At 57.2% G+C, this 24,065-nt stretch overlaps 1 protein-coding gene across 5 annotated transcripts in view; it reads right to left on the reverse strand.

Moving 5' to 3' along the window:
- The window catches only part of ACOT7 (acyl-CoA thioesterase 7), a 102,743-nt gene that overhangs the window by 43,339 nt on the left and 35,339 nt on the right, over window positions 1-24,065 (reverse strand). For all 5 annotated transcript variants that reach the window (XM_086715521.1, XM_086715522.1, XM_086715523.1 and 2 more), the window contains exons 3-6: window positions 19,294-19,450; window positions 14,420-14,511; window positions 8,708-8,822; window positions 1,077-1,163 (exon numbers count right to left, since the gene is read on the reverse strand). In XM_086715521.1, coding sequence (XP_086571647.1) covers window positions 1,077-1,163; window positions 8,708-8,822; window positions 14,420-14,511; window positions 19,294-19,450 — 451 coding nt within the window. The remainder of the gene's footprint in view (window positions 1-1,076; window positions 1,164-8,707; window positions 8,823-14,419; window positions 14,512-19,293; window positions 19,451-24,065) is intronic.

Genomic DNA, 24,065 nt, shown 5'->3' on the forward strand with positions numbered 1-24,065 from the left:
ATGAGACCGCCCTGTCCTCAGAGTACGGAGATGCCCTGCCTGCCACCACACGCACGCGCCTGGAAAGTACTGTTGGTTGCGAAGCACAGCTTCCGCTGGGTAGGATCTAAGTGAATCACATCTAAGGGCACCGCCGCCAGCATTTAGTTGAGAGAGGAAGACAATCATGAAATTAAAAATATACACGTATATATACACAAAAAGAGGACTAGCTAAAAAAAAAAAAAAAAAGCAACTTAAAAAATATATCTCAAATCCCACAGCCCATTACCCTATGCTTCTCATCCTGAAAGTAATCTGTGCCTCCTGTTCACGGAACAGGTCCCTGGAAAGCGGCTCTTTGACTCTGTGAGGCCCCGGAGGCCACACAAACAGTAAGATCAAGCCTCGCTCCTGAGGCCTCCCCTGGTGGAAGTATCAGTGTAACCCTGCACAGAGTGGCACCACGTGAGGTGGGCTCTGAAGGATGAATAGGAGTTTTCTGAGGCGAAAACGGAAGAGCTGGGTACTCCGGGCAATTGGAAATGAGAACATAAAGGAAGGGCATTGTGTCAGTGCCTGTATATCTACTGTTTTCTGTAAATCACAAAAAGCAATTACACTTCACTAAGGTAAAAAGTGCCCCCTGTGAACCTGGAGCTAAGTCCTCCCTACGTCCCGCCATACTTCCCGAGCCTTGTTTAAGGTGGAGTCTGACCAAAGGAAGAAAGAAAGAACAACTCAGTGGCAAAACCATGTTCAAGTAGCCACTCTTTGTTGGCGGGTCACACTGTTACTCCCTGGTGACATCACTGTCCCCGGGAAGGCCCTGGCCCGACCCACAGGCGTCCACCAAACAGCTCACGGTTACGTGGTCCCGGGGTGGCGAGTGACCCTCCATCAGGACAGTCATCCATCTGACTCTCATTTCCAATTTGAAAAACAGGCGCCGACTGTATTTCGGTGATTTATTATGCAGCCTCTTAAAAGTTTAAACTTCTCCTTCATTAAACACAAGAGCCTAAACTGGGTCAGACGGCAGCCTGGCTCCCGGGGGATCAACGGGGACGTGCAAACGGGAGCCGCTGTCTTCTTACCTCCGTGCACGAAGCCGTGCAGGGTGCAGTCGGAAGGCCCCACCAGGTGGATCAAGCTGGACTGGCTGTAGCTGACCGTGTTCGGCTCTGGAATCGCAAAGGGGAGAGATTAGGCCTGGGGACAGATCGCCGCCCGCGACGGAGCGCTACGCCGAGCGGACGGCTCGGGGGTGATTTCTCAACATGCTCCGGCCGGGGAAGGGGAAGGCTTTCTCGGAGGCTGATCAGCCGCTCTGTCGGTGGGTCCTGAGGTCACTCCCCGTGTCCCCAACAAGGCCCTGTCCCGAGCCACAGGCAGTCAGCAGACACCTCGCAGCTACACGCTCCCAGGGCTGTGGGCACCCTCCATCGGGACGGTGTTCGGTCTGGCTCCGACTCCCATTTTGTAAACGATCGTGGACAATGTCGCAGAAACTTACCATGCAACCTCGCAAGCGTGTACATTTATAGCTCACCGAACGCAACGGCGAGGTGGAAACCAGGAACCTGAGGGAGACGCCACAGACTCGGCCTCCCTGGGAGCACCCTGGGACTCCCGCCAGCCCCCAGTCTGCCCAGGAAGACTCGGCACCCAGAGGCATGCCAGCCTCTCCCTCCCAGTCACCGCCCCAGCTCACCAAATCCCTGGGGGGCATCCCTCCCTCCCTTGATGATGCTGCCGAAATAGCTGTAAGAGGCTACGCTTAAAAACAGACGTGATAAAACCCTGTCCCCAGAAGGCAGTTGTCATACCGCGGCACTGCCTCCTCTAACACGTGCGGGTAACACGGGTATAAGGTCTTCTGAGCAGACCCAGCCGCTGCTCCCACCTTCCGGAGCCTTCTGGGCAAGGATGACCCTCATCTGTCTCTTGCCTGGATGGCTGGTGTTCAGGAGGGGCACCCCTTCCCGCCCCAGCAAAGCCGAGCTGTTGAGGAAGCCGGCCCACAGGGCCACTGAGTGACGGGGACGCAGTGCAGATGAGCAGGGGTCCTCTCTACGTGGGGCTGTGCACGGAACAGCCTGCACCAACGCTGATGTCGCCCTGCAGGCAAGAGCTGGTGGCACGCCCGCCCGTGTCTCCCCAGCACCACCCGTCCTCCCAAGACTGTCTGACGCTCCTCCCTACGGAATTCAACGTTTATTTATTTTTGGGACAGAGAGAGACAGAGCATGAACGGGGGAGGGGCAGAGAAAGAGGGAGACACAGAATCGGAAACAGGCTCCAGGCTCTGAGCCATCAGCCCAGAGCCTGACGCGGGGCTCGAACTCACGGACCGCGAGATCGTGACCTGGCTGAAGTCGGAGGCTTAACCTACTGCACCACCCAGGCGCCCCCCTACGGAATTCAAACCACCTGCTGGCCTGAAGGGGTCACAAGGCAGGGAAACTGGAGCCCGTGGAAACTGAGACAGTTAAGTATTTAACTCCAAACTCAAGACATTTTGTACTGGTCCTCGAGCCTCACAGCTTAGAGTGATTCGGACTCAAGTTCCGAGCACTTGTGTCACGTGCCGTCCACTGAGAGGCCCCCGTGGAAGGCGGAAGAGGCCCTCGGCTGCGTGGGAAGCCATGAAGTGGCTCCAACTCTGGAGGGGGGGGGGTGTCTGGTTCTCAGGGGCAGTCGGTTCTCACCTCTAGGGGGTCCCGCGACTGGCCCTGCTCCCCCCACCTTCCTTCCTGGCTCACTGTGTGTGGTCAGAGGCAGGGGCCGGCTCCCGCGTGAGGTCCCAGCTCCTGCCTTGGGCTCTGCTGGGGGGTAGGAAGCAGCATCCCGTCCCGGGGTCAGGAGCTAGTGAAGGGTTCCCACGTGAGAGGCCACATTCTGGGGACTTGGCCATCCAGCCGACCCGTCTGGATGTGGGTCAGACTGTCATCACAAGGGGCCCCTCCATGAGCTGGTGGGCAAGGACACTACCCAAAACCAACCAACAGACGACAGGGACAACTCCAAGAGAGGGGGGATGAGGTAACATCAAAAGCAGCAGGAAAGGCGCTCCAGGTGTCCCCTGGTGCCACAGGGACTGCACGTAGTGCAGACGGCCCGTGGCTTTGACTCCAGGGAGGAGATGCTCCTCTCAGCTGCCACTTGAGTGCAGGCCTCCCAGGCCCTAGGGGTGTCCAGGATTCTGCCCTCCCCGGTTTCTAATTTCACTGAGAAGTGGCAAAGACACACCCCCAAATCCCTGTTGTGCTATGGGAGGTTCAGGTAACGGTCCCTGCTGGTGCGAGTGCACCCAGCCAGGGCCACGCCTACAGCCAGCCTTGGGGGCTCAGACACCTGGAGCGTCCCTGCCTGGGGACAGCCGGAGAAACCACAAAGCACACTGATGACGACCCTCTCCTCGCCTATCAGAGAAACACCCCCAGTCAGCGCTGTCCGGTCCACAACACGCTGATCTCAAACACCGACTCCCTTGAGCCCTGTCTCTGCAAAGCACGCGAGCGGACAGCAGAAAGGCCCCGAGAGCCAAGGGGGCCTGCTCTGCTGCCCGCGTTCGTGTCCTACTCATAAAAGACACGAAAGCCACTCTTGCAGCACAAATGAAAATTCAGTCTCAAATCTGGCCCGATCTCAGGAACTGCTCTGGCCAGCAAAGAGGTCTGCAGGTGAAGGTTTTAAAACATCAAACCATGGAGAACTGCACACAAAAGCTCTGTCGTGTCAGATGTCTATTTACTCAAATGACAAGCCATTTGAATAATGACCACGATCCAGTCAAAGAGATGCCCCCCCTGTTCTCGAATGGCATTCAAAAGTTATCAGTTAGGCCATGTCTAATAATTTAATGTTCTCAGAACTTGAACCGATAAGCTTTTAATAAGCGAAAGCACCAAAATTCTGATGGGGAAAAACAACACCCCCCCCCCCCGGCCACACCCCAGTCCTGCTTCCCTCGGCCGTGAACTTGGCACCCACGGAGCTCTTCGCACGTGGGCCTGTGTCTATTTTTTTGTGTGTTTGGTTCCCGGTCCCTGGTCATCCTCAGCGGCCTCTCCTCTGTTCATTTCTGCGCCTCAGGTGAACCACAGTGATACCTACGGGAAAAGACTGCCAAGTGCAAGGTGGAGCCACAGAGACTCGGAGGCTGTTACTGCTGCCCATGCTGCCTTAATGAATACGTAAGTGGGCATCAGAATTGGGGCCCCACCCAAAGGAAACCCTTGAAACAGCCAGTTTGGAAGCAGAAATGAGAGTGAATGGAGCCCAGAGACCTGGGGCATCAAGGTGGGAAGAGCCTATTGCTTCTGGGGACCAAGGGGCACAGAGATCAAAGCCCATCACCACTCAGCCCACGAATGTGTCCATGCGAGAGAGTGTCAAGGAAGCCACCGTCCAGCTCAGAGAGCTTGAGAAGTATGCTGGAAAGGACTCTCAGAGTGACTGTCACAAGCAGCCGACAGGAAGTCAACAGATCCAATGCTCACTAAGCTCAGGAGGGGAAAACCTCTGACGTCCCCCATCGCAGATGAGCAGGTGCCCACTCCAGTGAGGCCGAGGAGGACAGTGGACACAAAGACCCTTCCGGACAGCTGAAAGGGACTGAGAGGACCCACCCTCACCCCGAGGGCAGCACCAGGGTCTCCTGCAGGCCCTCCCCTGGCCAGGAGGCTCAGCCCTGGGAACAGGTGAGCGTGTCCGCCCCTCACCTGCTGTCCCGCCTCTGTGTAGACAGTGCCAGTGCAGGGGGCCCATTGTTAGTTCACTGGCTCCCGGCCCCTGTCCCCAAAGTACTGCATCTAAATGCAACAAGAGGCCACACACAACCCGAGACACTGCTCTCTGACGCAAGCTGGGCAGGATTTCTGGGTGAGGTGACCCACACGTGCGAAGGAATGAACAGGCGGACAGCAGGCAGGACGGGGCAGTCCCTTCTCCTCGCCTTCTCCACGCATGGCCCCTCGCAGGCTGCCCAGGGGCGTTGCCGCTTCCGGGCCCGACCATCAAAATCCCAGATGTGTGAGCCTGCCTGCTCTTTCCCCTTCCAAGAGAACCCCGGAAGCTACCTGTTAAAGAGGCAGAGCCCCAAGACAGAGTCCACACCATCTGCAGGACACCCCCTGATTAGGAACACCCGGTTTGGACTTTATAGGAAATGAACCTCTAGTAAGTTAGGCAGTAGGATTTTAGGGTTCAGAAGCTACAGCAGCTACCATGACTTTGGCTAATACAGAGCCAATTCTTTGAACCTCAACTATACGATGACATCCGGAACCTGAGTGAGGTCCCCAGGGCAGTGACAGGAGAGGATCAACACGGCCATAAACAAACACAAAATTCCCCTTTACTGTGTTTGCAGCCAAGGAAACAGAGGCACAGGGAGACTAAGCCCCCGTGGAGGCAGAAGTGGGATTCAGACCAGGGCAGTCTGACTCTACACAATCTTTCCCTCGCTGCCCGGCCCCTGCCTCCCCACACCTCACTCCCTCCCCAGAGCAAGTGCTCACGGGCACAGGATGGTGGGACCTGGTCAGATCCCGGTCAGATCCGAGACGGGCACCAAGCACTCTCACGGACGGCTTGGAGAGGACGTGCCCGTAGGGGTGGCCGGTCACAGGCCGGCCACAGGGAGGCAGAGCCCGGGCCCAGGCCAACAACCAGAGCCAGGCTGACTTTGTCCTAAACCTCACAGCTCCCCCAAAAGGCTCCAGATGGCCAAACAGTCCCTACATGGTCAAAGCTGGACATCTGATGGCCGTGGAGCAAAGAGTTCAAGGTAATTCTATTTTCTCTCGTCAGATGGAGAAAACAATAAGAAAAGCTGGGTTTTAAAGAGCTCCCAGACTTTCTGAAAAGGCGTCTCAAGGATGAGGTCAGCCCTGGAAGGGGGTTGCTAGGCAACAGCTGGCTGAAATCTGGGTCTGGTCTCAACAGTGACAGAGAGCCGCAGACACGTGGGGTGGCGGGGGTCCCCCCACAGGAAGGGGCTCAAGTGTTGGAAAGACCCCCAGCGCTGAGCACACGCTCGGCCCTTCCTGCTGAGCTCCTGTCCTGCTGGCTCAAGCACAGCCCCCAGACGCAGCCCGGGCCGAGCCACGCAGGAGGTGGTGGCCGGTCCCGGGGAGCCCGTCCTACTCCAGGCACTGGGAGCCCTGCCAGGCCGAGGGCAGCTCTACCGGGAAACTGAGGTCAGAAGCACAGATGACATTCAAAAACACAAGCAACGGACGTATGACTTCCTGAAGAAGCATTTAAAAGCCAGTCCCCCCAAGCCAATCTTGTGAGAAAGATGCATTTTTATTGGAACACAGAAAAGTAAAAAATAAAAGCTTGTAAAAGTCTGTCAAGAAAGCTCGAGCTTCAGAAGGCCACCTTTGGTTAATATCTTTGGAGAGTAACAGATTCCGAGAAACATTATGTACCAGATTTACAGTCAAACACCATAGCAAACAGAAAATAACCCCATGCGCAAAGGGACTTTAACCTGGAAACCGTGAGCTTTATATTCAGTTTCCCAGACAGTCAAAGGAGGAAACCAGGACCGACCTCAGGTTCTCAAAGCCCCGGACTCGGCCCTCAGCCCAGCTTCCATCCCAAGCACTCGCCAGAAACCACCCACGGAGGGGAGCGCCCGAGCAGACCCCACGTGCCTCCCCGACTTCTCCCCAGCCCTGCCCTTGCTGCTGGCCTGACACTGTCTCCCCCTCCTGTCTAATGAGAACACTGGTCACGGGGCACCTGGGTGGCTCAGTCAGTTGAGAGTCCAACTCTTGACTTTGACACAGGTCATGATCTCAGTTTGGGAGATCGAGCCCCAGGTCGGGCTCTGTATTGAGCATGGAGCCTGCTTAAGATTCACTCTCTTCCTCCCTCTGCCCCTCCTTCATACACGTTCTCTCTCTCTCTAAAAAAAACAAAACCAAAAAAGAACACTGATGATGACTGGATTTGGGGCCCACCTGGGTAAAGCAGAACGACCTCATCTCGAGATCCTTCACTTGACTACACTTGCAAACACCCTTTCTGCAACTAAGGGTCCAGACACGGACGTGTCTTCTGGGGAGGGCTGCCGCTCAGCCCCCTCCAGTTTCTCTGTCCCCGAATTCCCTCAGCGCCGAGTGTGTACCTCTCCTAAGAACCCCCACCTCGCCTCCCTCACATCATTTGTCGCCCTCCGTATCTGTGCCTGACCAGCCTGTGCGCTTGCCCTCCCAAAAGCAGAGCCCAGGTCTGACGCCCTCAGCAGAGGTCTTAGGGCCTGGGGCAGACCTTCGTCATCAGGAGGGACCCCAGGCCTGTCTTGTGGGTTACTGTGTTATCAACAGACCGTCTCTTTACTTTTTATCTTTAGAGTTACCGCTTCATAGAATTTCATCAGAGCAGCAACATTTCAGACGAGGAATTTGTCATTTTGGCGTTTGCTGGAAAGCAGAGGTGAAAAGAACAATAAAGACACCAACCCACGCACAGTCCACCAGCCTTCCCTGTGGGCGGGTTTGAGGCTGGAACATGAGAAGGATAAGGGGGAGACGCACAGGAAGGGACCAAAAGGTTTGCAGACTCTTGTGCAAATAGACCCCGCCTGGGGAAGCCAGGACATGCCGGCTGAACGGCCCAACTCGAAGCCCAGAAGGTCCCGTCCTCATGTGTACCCTGCTGCGCCGTCACCAGCGCCCCTACCCCGATGCTGGACGTGGCCTGCAGCCAGGGCAAGTGGGTGGGTGGCCGGAAACTTTGTCTGGCCCGGGCCCTGGAGCTCGCCATGGTCCTGGTTAGTGGAAGTCGGGGCACAGCTCAGAGTGAGGAGAGGGATTCCTCGGGACAGGTCCTCAGCTGTCAAGGACCAAACCAGGAACTCAGACACTACCTGTGTCTGGGGTGCCCTGAGGTGTCACCTACGGAACCCGGCAACAACACACAGCATGTTCTGGAGAGCGCTCTCCACGCAGATAAAACGTGGTCACTGCGTGTGCAGGGGAGACACAGGTTACCAGGAAGACCCACGTCCCAAGCACTCACCGTGTCCCAATGGGAACAGACAGCCCCAGAGACCCTGCCCTGAACTGTCTGGGCACCGGGGAAGCCGTCTGCTCAGGACGCGGTGGGGGAAGTCCCATCTGCAGGGGACCATCCCTGGACCCACGTGTTCGGATTCTGGATGGACACGCTGTTAAAGCTGGCCACCTGGACGTGCGGGCAAGGGGGCAAAAGACCAGGCGGACGCGGCCCGAGAAGGCGCCGGTGCACCCACAGAGCGTTCTCGCCTGCACAGCCAGGGGGGCCATTTGCCACGGCGACACATGAGTGGCGGGCTGGCGAGGAACGACGTAGGAAAAGCTGTTGCCATTTGTGTTTTTTATGAACTGGAAATCCCATAAGAAATGTGCTCCTGAGCACATGGGGGGCGCGGGGGAGGACACAAGAGCAACTCCACGCCCAGGCACCTCCACTCTGCCCAGGTAGCAGGGCCTCCGCCCCAACACTCCACGGGCTGCGGGGCCTCGCTGAGCCATCCTGTCCCCTCGTTGCTGACTGTGCTGCTGGGGAGGGTTCTGTATGGTGCGCGGACAGGGGACAGGGCCCCAGGGAGCCCAGAGGGCCTGGTCGCAGGCGACAGCGCCAGGTGTGGGGGCTGCACTGCCCCTGAGAGGAGAACGTTCCACACGGGCTGGCGGCGGTTCGCCCCCCCATCCCGCACCCCAGCCTTTACCTGGGTTCGGGACGGGCTGCACGATGTCTCCGTTCCTCCACTTGGTCTCCATGCGCTCCAGCTTCTGGGCCTCGTACCGCTTCCGGCCCTCCTCCTCCTGCTCCTGTCGGGAATACTGCGGAGAAGCGCGGAGAGACGGTCAGGCCGGCAGCAGTGAGCCTGGCCTGCCTCCCCTCGGCCTCCCCGGCCAGGCCTGGCTCAGCCTCCTGGGCTCAAGGCTTCCTTGTGTGGTGGCCTACATTTACGTAACTGGAGCCATCTATTGTTTTCCCGATACTACACGTCTAATATAAACAACAAAATACACAGAAGGTGGAAATCTCAGTCAAATGTTTGCTTCATGTGCTTTTTAGAATTGTTGTTATGCCCACGTCTATATAGATAGTTCTACCACGCTATGTGAGAAGTTTCTTTTTTTTTTTTTTCACTGTATACTTAAAAAAAATGTTTCTTTTGAGAAAGAGAGAGCAAGCCGGGGAGGGGCAGAGAGCGAGGGACACGGAGAATCCCAAGCAGGCCCCACACTGTCAGCAGGGAGACCAATGCAGGGCTCAGACTCCCGAGCCCTGAGATCGTGACCTGAGCCAAAACCAAGAGTCCAAGATTCGGACACTCAACCGACTGAGCCACCCACATGCCCCTGTGGAAAGTGTCAAAGTAGCAATATTTCCTCCTTTCACTGCATTAGCAGAACTTACTAACCTAACATGACTTAGGGGAGAGGCCCGGTTCATATGCGTGAGCGTTTAGCCTGCTCCCAATGTCCCACTGCTAAAACAGCATCACGTCAACAATCAGTTACTTATTTTGTTTTACACTTGCCCTTCCCTTCCTGGGGTTCATTCCTGGACCCTGAACTACAGAGTCCAGGGAGCCCCAACAGGGTGAGGAGAGAGCAGGTTTTCTGCGTGCCCTCGACATCCTCACTCTGCTGACCCCCAGCCTGTCCAAGAGGCTGCAGGTTTGCAAGGAATGCTCCCCAGAGCAGAGACAGCCCCACTGGAGCTTTCTTAATGGATCACAGGGGTTTGGACCCAGGAAGTTAAGAAATAAACATGAATATACAACTGGCACAAAAACTGGGGTTCCTTGGGCACAGAGAGAGATGCTGGGTTTCCCTGACGTGACAGCAAGGGCCCCATCCTCCGGCCCACTGTAGGGTACACACGCCCTTCCTGTGGGACATGAGAAGACCGGACCAGGTCCACGGGCCCTCTGACAGCTGCTTCCCCCAGGGGCCCGGCCCTCTCCCTTCCCGCCGCCACGGCCCAGGCCCCCTGTGCCGACTGTGGCCCAGCCATCCTCCTTTGGTTGGTTCCAACATCTGCCCCTTCATTCCCTCAGCCAGCATTCCTGGCTGAGCCCACGGAGTGGCTACTAAGCTCAGGGCCCCTTGTTCCCTTCTCTGTCCCCCCATGAAGGCTCTCTGACTTAGGCAAATTCATCTCAGGTGGCAATTTTAGAGCTTCTTTCAAAAGCTACTTTTAAACTTCTTGATCTTCCTGCTCGTGGCTCTGCCCCAAATCACACAGGGTCTGAACACCACTCTGTGGCTTAATTACCATTATCTGAGGCTCAGAGAGCCTGTCTCCAAAGGAGGCTGAGAAAGGAGCTGAGTGGTTTGTTCAAAAGAAACAGACCATGAGTGTTTAAGTTGCAGTGGATAATTTACCCTTTTCCTCCATAAGTAAATTGTTGCTTCCCGTCCCACTGTCCAGAGTAAAGGCCCTAAGAGCAGAGTCTGTGCTGTGCCTATCTGGAAAAATCCATGGTTGAACTCAACTGTCCTCAAGAAATGCCTTTTAAAGAGATTTGAAAAACAAAATTTTGTTTAATGTTTATTTATTTTTAAGACAGAGAGAGACAGAGCATGAACAGGGGAGGGTCAGAGAGAGAGAGGGAGACACAGAATCCGGAGCGGCTCCAGGCTCCGAGCTGTCAGCACAGAGCCCGACGTGGGGCTCAAACCCACAGACCACGAGACCGTGACCTGAGCCGAAGTCGGACGCTCAACCGACTGAGCCACCCAGGCGCCCCTAAAGAGATTTTAAGAAAGAGCCAACCCCCGCCCCGCCCCCGCCCAGAGCCTAATAAATCCTGGCTATGTGCAGCCACATGGGGCCTGGCGGGGCCCCATCCAGACTTGGGCCACAAAGGCAGAGGAAACGCAGCCTCCTCACAACCGTTGCCCTGCTGGCTTTAAATCTGGGGATAAAATCACTAGAGCATCCCAGTGATGGGCTGGTACCCCACTCCCATCCCCAAGGGCTCGTCAAGCCCAGCTGATGTGAATGAAGCAGAAGCCAGCTCAGCCCCAATGTCCCAACCGTCTGTGCAAGACTCTTAAGTGCACATTTGGACACTGGAAAAAGCCCCAAGCGTCCACTCTCCACCACCCACCAGGTCTCTCCCGGGCCTTGCTGCCCCCCCGGCCACCGCAGGAATCTTTCTACTGTCACAGGGATACTGGGGTCCCTGTTTCCTGGAGAAGAAGGTGGAGTTATTTAACACTGCACGCGGCTGACGGCTGGGCTTCTTCCAGGGAAATGTGCACATGCAGTAAATCCATGAGCACGTGAGCGTGTGTGTTCTAAGGTATGTGTGTGCCTGTGACATCTACATGTGTATCTGTGAGATATGTGTGACATACACGTAGGTAATATGTATATACATGCGAAAGAGACATGTAATACACACGCACCAAGACAGAGATGTGTGTTCTCGGATAAATGACAGCTGTCAAAGGTTGACAGGAAGATTCAGGGGGGGTATTAGGAAGCCTTGTGGCTAAGCTACCAGCAGATAAGCATAAACGCCAGAGAGACACAGAGCTTTCCAGGATCAATCAGGACAATGAAAACAGCAGACCTATATTTCAAAGCAACTGAAGGCTTATATGTGGGCCTCACACGTGGGGGAAGAAAAGCTCCCATAAATATTAGCAGCGGCTGCAGCTGGGAGCTGGGTGGTTTCTCCCATCTGGAGAACTCGCCGCTTCCGCCTCTACAAGGGCAAAGTTGGTATTTATGTCTTATCAAAGCCGGCTTAACAAAGGGGTTGGGAAAGCTCTGGGCCCCTCCGGGATGTGGGGGTGAGTGCTCCCTGGGGAGGAGCTGCCCTGGCCCTCTGGGGGGACAGGAACCGGCACGCCACCCACCCCGTCCTGCTGGCTGAAGACCCAAAGCTCTCAGCCCCCGGGGCCCTGAGGAGCCAGAGGAAGCAAAAGCTTATGTGCTCAGCCCCAGAATCTTCCCTCGGTATCAACCCCGTAACACATATCAGATGGCGCTGAAGCCACAGAAAAGGTCTGCCAGAGACTTCTAAATTCTGTGGCATCTGAAAACTAAATCAGTTTAGTAATTATGTTGTACTTACATGCGGATATGGCTAATTTAACGCCAAGTGCTTAGTGGGAAAGGTGAAGGCAGAGGCAGGTACGTCTGTTAATTTCTAGAGAGAAAAAGTCGCTGTGCCGCAGACTTCGGTCTTTTTTTTTTTTTTTTTTTTTTTTTTAATTTTTTTTTTTTTTTCAACGTTTATTTATTTTTGGGACAGAGAGAGACAGAGCATGAACAGGGGAGGGGCAGAGAGAGAGGGAGACACAGAATCGGAAACAGGCTCCAGGCTCTGAGCCATCAGCCCAGAGCCTGACGCGGGGCTCGAACTCACGGACCGCGAGATCGTGACCTGGCTGAAGTCGGACGCTTAACCGACTGCGCCACCCAGGCGCCCCCAGACTTCGGTCTTAAAGCCCCCCCAGTCAGTGGTGCAGGGACGGGAGAGACGGAGGAAAAGGGAGAGAGGCGGCGGGGTGGGGCTGGACTGAAGGGCAGTGTTCTGGCTTGAACAGGGTCCTGTCAAAGCTCCTGCCTCCCCCGGGACCGGTACAAGTGGCCTCTCACAGCATCGGAGTCTGCGCGGGTGTAATCAGCAGGGATGAGGACATACTGCATGTGGACCCCGGTGCCACCGGCTGGGGCTCGGCTACGCGGGGCACACACAGACACCCGAAGGGGAAGTCTGAGGCAGAGGTGGGAGGGGTGCTCCCACCAGCCAAGGAGAGCCCGCAGCCGCCAGAAGCTGGAAGAGGCAGGAAGGGTCCTCCCTGGGGCCTCCATCCAGCAGCCCAAGGACACTCATACAGACATGACCAGCAGGAGCCGTCGGCCCCACACCCCGGCCCTGAGCGTCCACACACTCTCCTCACTTGTGCAGGGGTGGGTGACACCAGTGCTGTCGGGGGTGGGGGGAGCACTGCCTCCCTTCTCTCACAGTTCCAAAGGACTGGCCACCAACCTGACCCAGGCCAAGGTCTAAGCACCCTTCCTGTTCAATGCGGAGAGGGCTCCCCTGCCCCAAGGTGTCTTTCTTTGTAAAAATCTAGACTACACGGCAGCCGGAGCCCCGCGGCCGGCCATCCCCACCCGGGCAAATGTGCCACCTGGGCCTGGACTGTCCCCGGGGGCCCAGACAGGGTGTATGGTTAGACACTGAGCTGGTGGGCAGAGGGTGGGAGGCCAGTCTTACCCTGCAGGGGCGCAGGGGAGTGAGAAAGCCTGTAGGGGAGACAGAGCGGGCCTCCCCTAAGCGGGAAGGGCCTGTGCCAGGGAGTCCCCAGGAGCAGGGCAGGGACAGCTGGACCCAGCCAGGATCGCCCGGCTTCTCTGCGAGCTATGTGAGCAGACACCGGTCCCCACCTATCTGGTTCTCGGTTCCATTACTTGAAAAAATGTTGTTCTCTGGGCACCAGGGAGCTCAGGTGGCTAAGCATCAGACTTGATTTCAGCTCAGGTCACGATCTCGCAGTTCGTGAGATAGAGCGACGAGTTGTGAGACTCAGCTCCACACTACCAGTGCAGAGCCCGCGTGGGATTCTCTCTCTCCCCCTCTCTCTCTGCCCCTTCCCTGCTCATGTGCGCACGCCTTCTCTCTCTCTCTTTCAAAATAAATAAACTTAAAAAAATGTCGTTCTCTGTATGTCGTGATGGCAGGGAAATGCTAACTGCAGCCACAGGACCTTTCCCTCTGAGAAGAGCTTAGGTGTGGGAACCGAGAGCTGCGGGTGTCCACGGAGGAGCTGTCATGCGTGTCCTGGAAACACGAAGGGACTGGGGTCACGGGAGGAGGCGAGGGGCAGCCTCAGGGAAGGAACGAAATCCTTCACTGGCACCACGTTCACCCTCCAAAGCCTGCCACCCCAGCGCTCCCACAGCGGGCCCAGAAACAACCAGAACACGACGGGCTCCCTCCATGCAAAGATGCCTCTGTCTGCAGCAAAGCCACAAGGACAGAAGCAAGGGTGGTGGCAGGCACCAGCAGGGGCAAGTGGAGGGAGAAGAGGCTGAAACAGATGTCTTAGCGTCTGTTTCCTCAGGGACCACGAAGGGGAGCAGCTGGCCTGGGCCAGGCAGCCTGGAGGTCCTGGCTCTCGGCAGAAAGACCCGTCACCCGACACCATCCTGGCCCCCACCTCTCCTCCGGTCGGGGGCACGAGGAAGGGTCCTCCAGGAAGGGCATCTGGCTGCACGGGGCCAGCCTTCACTCACGTTCCCATCAGGGAAGATCCCAGGCAGGGACACCCCCTCCACTGGCATTTCTTGTTGGCAGGCCGGCCGGCGCCCAGCCCCTGCGGCTCTCCAGGGACGTCTGTGTGGCCGATGACCAGGCCTCTGCCATCTGTCCCCAGAGAGAAGTGGAAGGGGGTCTCCTTACCACGACTGGAGGCACCTCCAGGACCTTGTCCACGTTCTTCAGTGACAGGGGCACGTACCACAGGGTGGCCTTGTTGGTCAGCTTTTTAGTTCCTTCAGAGAAAAAAAAAAACGACACATGAGTGGTGACACAGGGAGACCACAGGAAGTTCAGGGCACAGGGCAGGCGGGGCTGAAACACACCTCTCTCGGGCCCCTAATCCCCAAGGCCTTTTTGAAAAAAATTTTAACGTTTGTATTTATTCTTGAGAGAGAGACAGAGTGTGAGCAGGGGAGGGCTGAAAGAGAGGGAGACACAGAATCCGAAGCAGGTTCCAGGCTCTGAGCTGTCAGCACAGGGCCCGATGTGGGCCTCGAACCCACGAACCGTGAGATCATGACCTGGGCCCAAGTTTGATGCTCAACTGACCGAGCCACCCAGGCGCCCACCCAAAGCCTTTTTTAGCCACAAGGTGCGAGCGGGGGGGGGGGGGGGGGGGGTCTGGAGCACCGGAAGCCAGCACCATCCCCACCACAATGCTGCCCTCTGGAGGGTGCTGGAGAGGCTTCAGTTCACACACACCTTGAGCCTGGGGGTCCCGGCTTTCCAGCATTTGCTGACACAGAGGGCGCCACCTGCAGGCACTGCCTCCTTGAGGGTATTTGATGGAAGGGAAGTTTGGTCCCCAACACGCCCAGAAGCCTGAGCAGCCTCAGGTGGGGCCCTCACTCAGCACCTCCCGGAGAAAAGGGGACAAAGCCAGGGGACTCAGCCCAGGCCGAGCTCGGGTTCCCGCAAACAGGTCCGGCAGATCCTGAACTTCTGGTCAAGCACGCTCTGCTGAGAAGCTTCACGCCACAGCGCTCAGCAAGGGGACATCCACCTGCCTCAACACCACTGAGAAGAGCTCCCGCCACACAGGGGCCAGAAGGACAGCGGCACATGGGCGGGAGGCTCGGGGAGTCGCCGAGCCAGGGCACACGTGAGCAGCCAGGGGGTGGGGGGTGCTGGCCAGGCCACAGACCCCGGCACAGGTGCGCAGCCAGCCGGGTGGGGCCGGTCCTTCACACTGGACGCTTGGATTCACTGCTGACTCAGAGCTCCCATCCAGAAACTTCAGAGTGGAGTGCTGAGAGACAGTCAGTGGGCCGCTGACCCCACTCTGGGCGGAACGACAGGGAACAGAACCCTTGATGGGGCTACCACAGAGGCCTGTCTGGGCTGAGAACCCTGGACCAGAAAAGTCGAGAGTCACTTAGTCCACTCCCCCTCACCTGTACTGGAGGACCCCGGAGCCCAGAGGGGTCAAGGGATTTACCGAGGGTCGCACAGCAACTCGGTGCCACTCAGACCCAGGCAGGCCTCCGGGATCCCAGTAATTTCAGGGAACTATTGGCAAGGATGCCTTCAAAGAGTAGCTTCTCAACATGGAAGATCCCCAACGTGGAGACCAGTACACCTGCAGGAAGCAAGCGTAGCAGACAGGGGGCAGTGAGGCCTGCTCTCTAAAGCCCCTCTTGGAGCTCCCTTCACCTCAGTTCTTTCTGACCTGCCTTCCCAAAGGGGGCCGGGGCTCTGGTCTCCTCCTCTACACACAGCCCTCAGGACCAAGCCGAGCCCCGCGGTCATGTAGGAGGAGGGTGAGCCCGAGGTGCCCGGGCTTGGTCCTGACACCCGGCCCCGACACGACGGTACCATCAGCACGGCACGGGAACCACAGACAAATCACATGGAAACTATTTTCACTGAGCTTTGACTGAGAGTAAATCTGACAACCTGCTTTGGGGAATAAAGATTTCCTGTCTGACTCTGCTGGAGCCGGCCTGACAAACTGGTTTCCATGGAAACCCGCAGTGGCCCGCCTCTGGACCTAAATGAACACCGCAGGGCAAATGAGGCAAAACATGCTAATTGCACTTTCTCCATCATTTAATAAAACCATCAAAAGACAGTTGCAGCATTAAAAACACCTATTTGAAAATCTTAAGGGCTCCCAGCTATTTCCTGGAGCGTTTGCAACAATCACACCCCAGTTAGCTTAATATTTTGACAGTTGCCGGAGATGAATGAGCCTTCTCGAAGGCGAAGGTTTGCTGGTTGTCTGCCTCGGTCAGTGCTCGCTCGGCTGCCTCCTGACAGGCTGCACAGCCCCCGAAGGAGGGGGACCCACAAGACAGGGGACCTCTGCCTGCTGGGGTCTCAGTTCCCTCCGCCGTCAGAATCCCCCGGGTCTGCTGGGCCACACACTGCTGTAGGGGGGTGCCACAAGTGCACGGACAAGGCAGCCGAGCGCTGCCCTCCCCTCCTAGCCATGTGGACAGACAGACACACGTCAAGACAGAGCGGGAGGCCTCGGGGGACACAGGGCCCTAGAATAAGAGAGAGACACACGGATACAAACACGGAAAGACAGAGAGAGGGATGCACAGACGTGGCAATTGGAGAAAGAGAGCCAGAAATGAGAGAGAGGGGGCGCCTGGGTAGCTACGTCGTTGAGCATCTGACTTCGGCTCAGGTCATGATCTCACGGTTCATGGGTTCGAGCCCCACATTCAGCTCCGTGCTGACGGCTCAGAGCACGCAGCCTGCTTCGGATTCGGTGTCTCCCTCGCTCTCTGCCCCTCCCCCGCTTGTGTGTGCTCTCTCTCTCAAAATAAACATTCCAAAAAAAAAAGAAAGCAAGAAAGAAAAGAAATGAGAGAGAGACCAGAAGTCACAGAACAAGAAAGGAGGCAGCAGGACGTTCTGGGGCAAGGTGACCAAGCCGTGTGGAGAAACCGCGGCCTCAGGGTCCAGGCGTGACTGACCCCTTCCCGTGTTACAGGGGAGGCCTGAGGTCAGGAGTGGGGACACCTGGGCCAGGGGCCCGTCCCTTGCTTCTCCCGAGCCTGTGTCTTCTCAGAACACAGTGGGATCACCAAGCCTGCCCCTCCGTCCGGCAAGCTGGACACGTGCAGCCCTCTCCTCACCGCCAGTGCCCTCCTGCACAGGGCAGATGAGGCCCCAAGTGCCCACCCTGCAGGGAAGGAGCAGAGACGAGGCCACGGGGGCCCAGGGGCCCGGGGAGGTGCGTCCTCACTGGTGGGGGGGGGCTGCTATCCCGCCAACGCGGCCCCAGGCGAGAGCCTCCAGCCCCCCCCCCCCCCCCCCCGTGGGAGGGACCCCTTGGAAGTCAGGCAGAGCGTGTCGTTCTAGACAAAACCCTCCGTCAGCTTCCCATCTCTGCACAGACACAAATCTCCCCGGCAGCCTCTGCGGGTTTGGTGGTTCGTTCGCTCCCTTGTTCTCTGCCCCCTGGTTGTCAGCTCCACATTTGCTTGGAGACGAGGAAAGTGCTGGGGAGAGGAAGACACGGCCGTTTCCCTCAGAGGTTCTCGATCCAGGGCTGGGTTTCTCTGCCTCGGCGCAAGGACACTGCATCACCCTTTCGTGGGGGAGACCATCCCGCGTACCCCTGGCCTCCCCACACTGGATGCCAGTAGCTTAGCTCCAATTGTGACAACCAACGATGTCCCTTGAGAGGCACCATGCCGGGGGTCCAATGCCAGGGAGGTGAGCTCCACTTTCAAAGTCAAGAGCGCCTCTGTCCCCCGGCCTCTTCCCCATTCGCCAACAGCGATGCTGTTCCCCAGGGCTTCCTCCTGGGCCACTGCTTGGGACATGCCAGAAAGGGGGCTTTGATGACAGAAATCCGGAAGGCATGCCCCTCCCCCATTTTTGGTCCCTGGCTCGGTGACACTGACCATCACGATGAACAGCAGCACTGCTGGGACTGCCATCGACAAGGAAGCATGAGGACAGAGAGCAGCTGAGGCAGTGACGTCCCCCGACAATGCCCAGCACTGCCCAGGAGAGACAGCCTGGGCCACAGAGGGACAGGCCACAGGGAGTGATGACAGACACCCCAAGGCCCTACTGTGAGAAGACAGTACCTAGGTACCCCTTTCTGTGCCATCACCTGATGCATCCGAGGTCCCTCTAATGCCAGAGTTGCAACAGGCCTTAGGCCACAAACATGGGGCACAGGGGTGCTGGCCACTCCCTGATCCCAGGCCTCGCGCTGCACCCTTCACTGGGCCATGGCTGGGCCTGCCGGGGTCACCGGGATGTTCCAGATGGACAACTGTGCTCTGGGCCCAGGGAAGGGAGAAGCCTGAGCCCCTTAAAGATCTCTGAGCACAGCACCCTGCAGGGATGGCCGAGGAAGGGGCGAGGGGGCATCAGGACCCAGGCAGCTCCTGCCTTCAGAACCAGCGAGGACTGTCCTCTGCGCAGGAGGACAGGGTGGTCTGGGACAGGGAGGGGGCAGCAAGGGGACAAAAGGCCCTGCCTTCGTTGTCGTCAGCAGCCTGGTTATAAAAAGCAGCAGCGGGTGCAAACCAGAGCCACGCTCCCCTGCAGAGCCCAGTGGGAGGATGAAAAGGGGTTTCCATGGTTACCACCCTGAGAAAGAGAATATTCAGATCAAACCAGAGTCAAAGGTTGGCCCAGTGAGCTTTCAGCCTAAGCCTGGTACGCAGGGCCGGGGGCAGGCGCAGGGCACCACCTTCACTTAGGAAGGCTTAGGAAGGGAGGGGGGAGGGCCTGTGCCCTCCCAGCCCCCCCCCCCCCCGCCCGAGGAGGAGCAATCACCAGGCCACCACCCCCCCGGAAGGCAGGATGGGCGGTGGCTGCAACCCCAGAGCCAGAGCTCGAATCCTGGTCCAGGCACGCGCTCCCGGGCTCGCTGCTTAACCCCTTCCTGTCTGCGAAACGAGGATGGCAGGGTGGGAATTAAGGGAGGTCATTCACGGACAGCGTCAGGACCGGCCCCTGCTGCAGGGTCAGCCCTCCATGCATGTGAGCTGCGGCCGCCGCCGTCTGTCACCGCTGGTGAGACGCGATGCGGAAGTTACCTGTGAGGATGTTTTCAGACATCACGTTGACCTGGACTTCCACGGAGTGCTTGGAGGTATAGGTGATCTCCGCGCTGACGTGCGCCACCTCCCCGATGCACATGGGCGACAGGAAGTCAGTGCGCTCGACCCGGGCCAGGGCGGCCACACAGCGCTCCTGCAGAGGGACCAGAGACAGGTTACCCGCAGGGCAAGTCCCCACCCTGGAGACGCTCCTGAAAACGGCCTTCCTTTGTCCCCCCACTGGGAAAGCAGCGCCACATTCCGAACTGCAAAACCACAGGGGACGCGGGAATGCCCGAGGGGAACAAACACTCCAAAGCGATCGCTAACAGGATTCTCTGAGTGGTGACGGTTATGAGTGGCTTGTTTCTTTTTTCTAATTTTTCTACAAAAGACGTGTATTACTTGCATAATGAAAGGTAAAAAAAAGATATACTCCTCATGGAACATTTGGGAAATACAGCGAAGTAGACAGAAGAGGGAAGATCACTCCTCCCAGCCATCCGAAGAGAAGCCAGGTTTCTATTTTGAGATCCTCCCTCCCAGGCTCTTCTCCTTAAGAATGGAATCTCACTGGTTCGTGTGCGGTTAGTCTTATACGGTCATGCGAAAACAAACACGCGTGTCCACAAACTGCCTTTTTTCACTCAACACAAGGGAAAAGAACCTGGCTGCGTTACAACCAGGGCCCTGCAATCACTATTCTTTTATTTAAGTTTTATTTATCCTTCAGATAGGCACCCCCTTCGCAGAACTCAAAATTCAAAAGGGTATACAGGGCACCAGGGCTGCCTAAGGTCACCTGTCCCTAGCCACCCAGGACACCCCAGGGTAATGGATCATCACGGCCACAGAATACACCCACACCTGGAGCGCCATCCGGAGGGCACGCGACAAGACTACTGTGGGGCTCGCTCTCTATCAAACGTGACAGACTTCCTCATTCGTGTGCACGGCACTGCCCGTGATTGATATTTCCCGCCATGTCACTGCAAAAGTATGTTTATGGCTGGATAGAATGGAATATTCTTTCCTCTGTTATTAGAGATTTGGGTCAACACCAATTGTTTGTTGGTTTGTTTGTTTAAATTCACTCTTCTCCAATGAAGTTTTTATTTTTTTTTTTTAAGTTTATTTATTTGAGAGAGAGAGAGAGAGAACGCAAGTTGGGGAGGGGCAGGAAGAAAGGGAAAGAGAAAGAACCCCAAACAGGCTCTGCGGGGCTCAAACTCACGAACCAAGAGATCATGACCTGAGCCAAAATCAAGAGACGCTTAGCTTCACTGACTGGAGCCACCCAGGCACCGCCCTCCACCCCCCCCTCCCCCCCCACTAAGTACTTCTTCTTATAAACAGCCCTGTGATGGATTCCCTTAGGTCATTTTCAGTACCGGGGACTGTTGCCCAGACCGAAGGGACAGACACCTTGGTGCCTGCTCCCAGAGTACTTCTCAAGAGGACAGCAGCGTGTGACGCGCGGCCTCAGCACCTCCCGGCGCTTGCACGGAGGACTGCTCGCTTCTCGTCGGTGCTAACAGAACGACACGAAGGATGCAGGTGTTTGAAGAGTGGGACTTCAGACCCTCACTGCACCCTCTACCGTTTCCTGCCAGAAACCAGTCATCTCTTCTGGAACGCTGAGCACACGTCGGGCTGCCCCCAGGCCGGGCGGGGAGCAGGGAGTGTGAGATGGGGCTCACTTTGACAGCCTGGCCCTCAGGGCCTGCCCGCTCTGGGACTCGCTTTCCCGGTTGCTCCTCACAGCGCCCCCCGTCCCAGGGTGGGCCATACCACGCTTGTAGGTAACGGTCACTTTGAGCCCTGGCAACACCACCCACGGCGCCCGAGCCAGAACCCGCCTGCTGCCTCGCAAACGTGCAGACTCCCTGCCCCACCTCAACCCACAGGACCTGCCTCTTTTGGAGGGACGGTCAGGGAACCTCCACCTTCACCCCTCCCAGGTGAGTCTCAGGAACACGGGGGTCGGGGGTTCCTCCGGTGTCTGTTCCTGTAAACGTGCCAGAGGCAGGTGTCAGCAAGACAGGGGACCAGGGTGATGGGAAAGGTCCTGGGGCTAAGCTGGGGCTACTCTGATCTGCCCTCGCCCCCTAAGACTCACGGACACCCGGAAGGAGACTTCTGTGGCTGCAGCACCACCCACTGGTAGAAAGCTGGAAAGACACGCGCTAAGCGGAGCAGGACAGAAACTAAGGCCCTGCCTCTGGGCCGCTTGTTGAGGTTATCCGAGCACTGTCTCCGAGACCCAGGTATCTTCACTGGAGAGTGGCTGAGCTTTGGCATGGCTACGCTCACACGCGGGTAACGTGCATGCATATGTATTAATAATTTCTAATGGAAATGCAGCTTACTCTCACATCTGTCCACGTCTAAGCCTCGGATGGACCTGAGCTTTCCCACGGCCACAAAAACATTCCTTCATTCACAGTACAGCCCCCCCCACCCCCGCCGTCCACGGGGGATTCCTTCCAAGACCCTCACTGGAAGCCTGACACCATGGGTAGTCCCGAACCCTATAGATACTGTTTCTCCCCTACATACACACCTACGACAAAGTTCTAAGTTAGGCACACTAACTAATAATACCAACTGTAACAACATGCTGTAATAGAAGCCATGTGAACATGGTCTCTCTCTCTCTCTCTCTCTCTCTTAGTGTACTTCTTCCTGGGACCATGTGAGATGAGAAAATGCCTATGTGACAGCTGCAGGAGGTGAGTGACGTGGGCAGGTGACACAGCGTTAGGCCGATATCTGACGGTGCATCAGAGGAAGGGTCACCTGCTTCTAGACCGCGGGTAAACCAGGGCAACTGAGACCGCAGACCAGGCGGGCTCTGACGCATGGAGCCAGGCTGCGCCTCGAGCGCCATTCGGGGGAGTAAGTCAGAGCACCTGCCCTCGGCCTGGGTTTGGATGACAAACAGGGCAATGCCTCACAGTGGCAGGTGCTCTGAAGAGGGCAGCATGGGATGGGGTGGGGGTGGAGGCGGCCTCCCCACAGAGGGCACATCTGAGGTGAGGCAAGAACGCGAGGCAGGTATGGAGTGTGTCCAGCCCAGGTGGAGGGGAGGGCAGGCTGGACTGTGCAGGGGCGGGGTGGGGGAGCACAGCAGAAGGTGCAAACACAGGTCAGCAGGGCCTGCAGCGCCAGGTGAGGAGCAGGTCCAGGAGTCTGTGGGAGACACAGAGGGGACGCGCAGATGGGCTCACGTTTAGTCCACACGCTTCAGGGCCGAGTGAACTTTCGGCAGGGGGCATTTATGTTCCCTTCCATGAACCGGAACACTGGCAGAGTGGCCCAGGAGGCTACAGAAAGGCGGTCAGGAATGCTTTCAACACACACCTGGCATAGGACGCCTGACAGTGGCCTCAGATCTGCTCTTCTGGGTTGGAAGGCCACTTGTTATGAATCCTAAGCTCGGTTCCAAAGGACAGAACGAATGTTTATGGGGCAGCCACTCAGGAGTCTTACCGGGGCAGGGAGGGCAGCCTAAGAGACAGGTGTGCTGCCTGGGGACTCTATGCCAGGCTGGACCCAGGGCAGGGGCAACTTGACTGGGAGCTGCTGTCCAGGGACCTAGCAGGGCACTGGGCCCGCCTCGGGCATTCCATAAAAAACAGGCATGACCCAAACATTGAGAATACGGACCGATGAATACCTGTATTCGGTACAAGGTTCTCCAAACTGCACGCACCCCTGTAACTCCCTGCTGAGAGAGGGAGAGGCAGCCCCACCCTGGGAAGCAGCCATGAACAGTCTGATTAGCATGTACCCCCAGGAAGTTGCCCTCTGCCACACTCCCAAAGGCGGCCGGCATCACACCGCCTGTTGGGCTCAGATACCCAGAAAACCACAGGGGCTGGGCTCCTGAGTGACCACAGGACTTTGGGCCAGGAGAGCAGCTTCAGAAGCAGAGCCAGAAAGAATAGCGCTGGGTCCTGGGCTCAACTCCCAGCTCTGTCACTCATTAGCTCTTGACCTTGTGAAATACATTAAGAAAGGTGCCGGCAGACTGCTGCCAGGACTCAAGGGGATGATACGTGGAGAGAGGGGGGAGCCGCCCCTCTCATGGGCCGGTGGGGATCAAACGTGTGAGCGAGTGGGTCCAGAAAGGGTTAGCTCTTATCACTGCTGTTGTGTGAGCCACACCTGCCCCTACACCCACTCAGGCCGCCCCCTGCCGATGCCAGCTTCAAGGACGCGGCTCTATGTGACCTTCAGGAGACCATATAACTTTTCTAGGCCTCCGCTCCTCACCTACAAAGTGGGGTTAAGAAGATGGTTGGGAAGATTCCACAAAGAAAAGAAGGTCAAGCACCCAGGGTGATCACTGGCGCATAAGCGCCTATGAAACGGAGGCTCTCATTGGGTGACCGCTCCACACACGCTTCTGGCAATGAGCAGACGGCCAGCGGGAGTCCACAGTTTTCCAGGCCTCCGCCCACATGTTGAGCATCCGGCAGGGACCCGACAAACAAAAGTCCCTCCCTTCGCGGGGCTTACACTCTAACGGGGTGCAAAAGGGGGCGAGCATACCAAAGACACAGGAGCAAAACACAGTGTTCCGGGAATACCTGGGAGCAAGGAGGGAGCTGGTCATCAGGGAAGGCCTGGATGGAGGTCGTATTTACAGAGACCGGAAGGAGGGGCGAGTCATGCAGATATCTGGAGGAAGAATAGCCCTGGCAGAGGGAAGAGGCAGTGCAAAGGCCCAGGGGTAAGAACACACTGGCCAGTTCACACAGCCG

The sequence above is a fragment of the Puma concolor genome, chromosome C1 (genome assembly GCF_028749965.1).
Source record: "Puma concolor isolate L17-30 chromosome C1, mPumCon1.1.hap2, whole genome shotgun sequence".
Taxonomy (NCBI): Eukaryota; Metazoa; Chordata; class Mammalia; order Carnivora; family Felidae; genus Puma; species Puma concolor.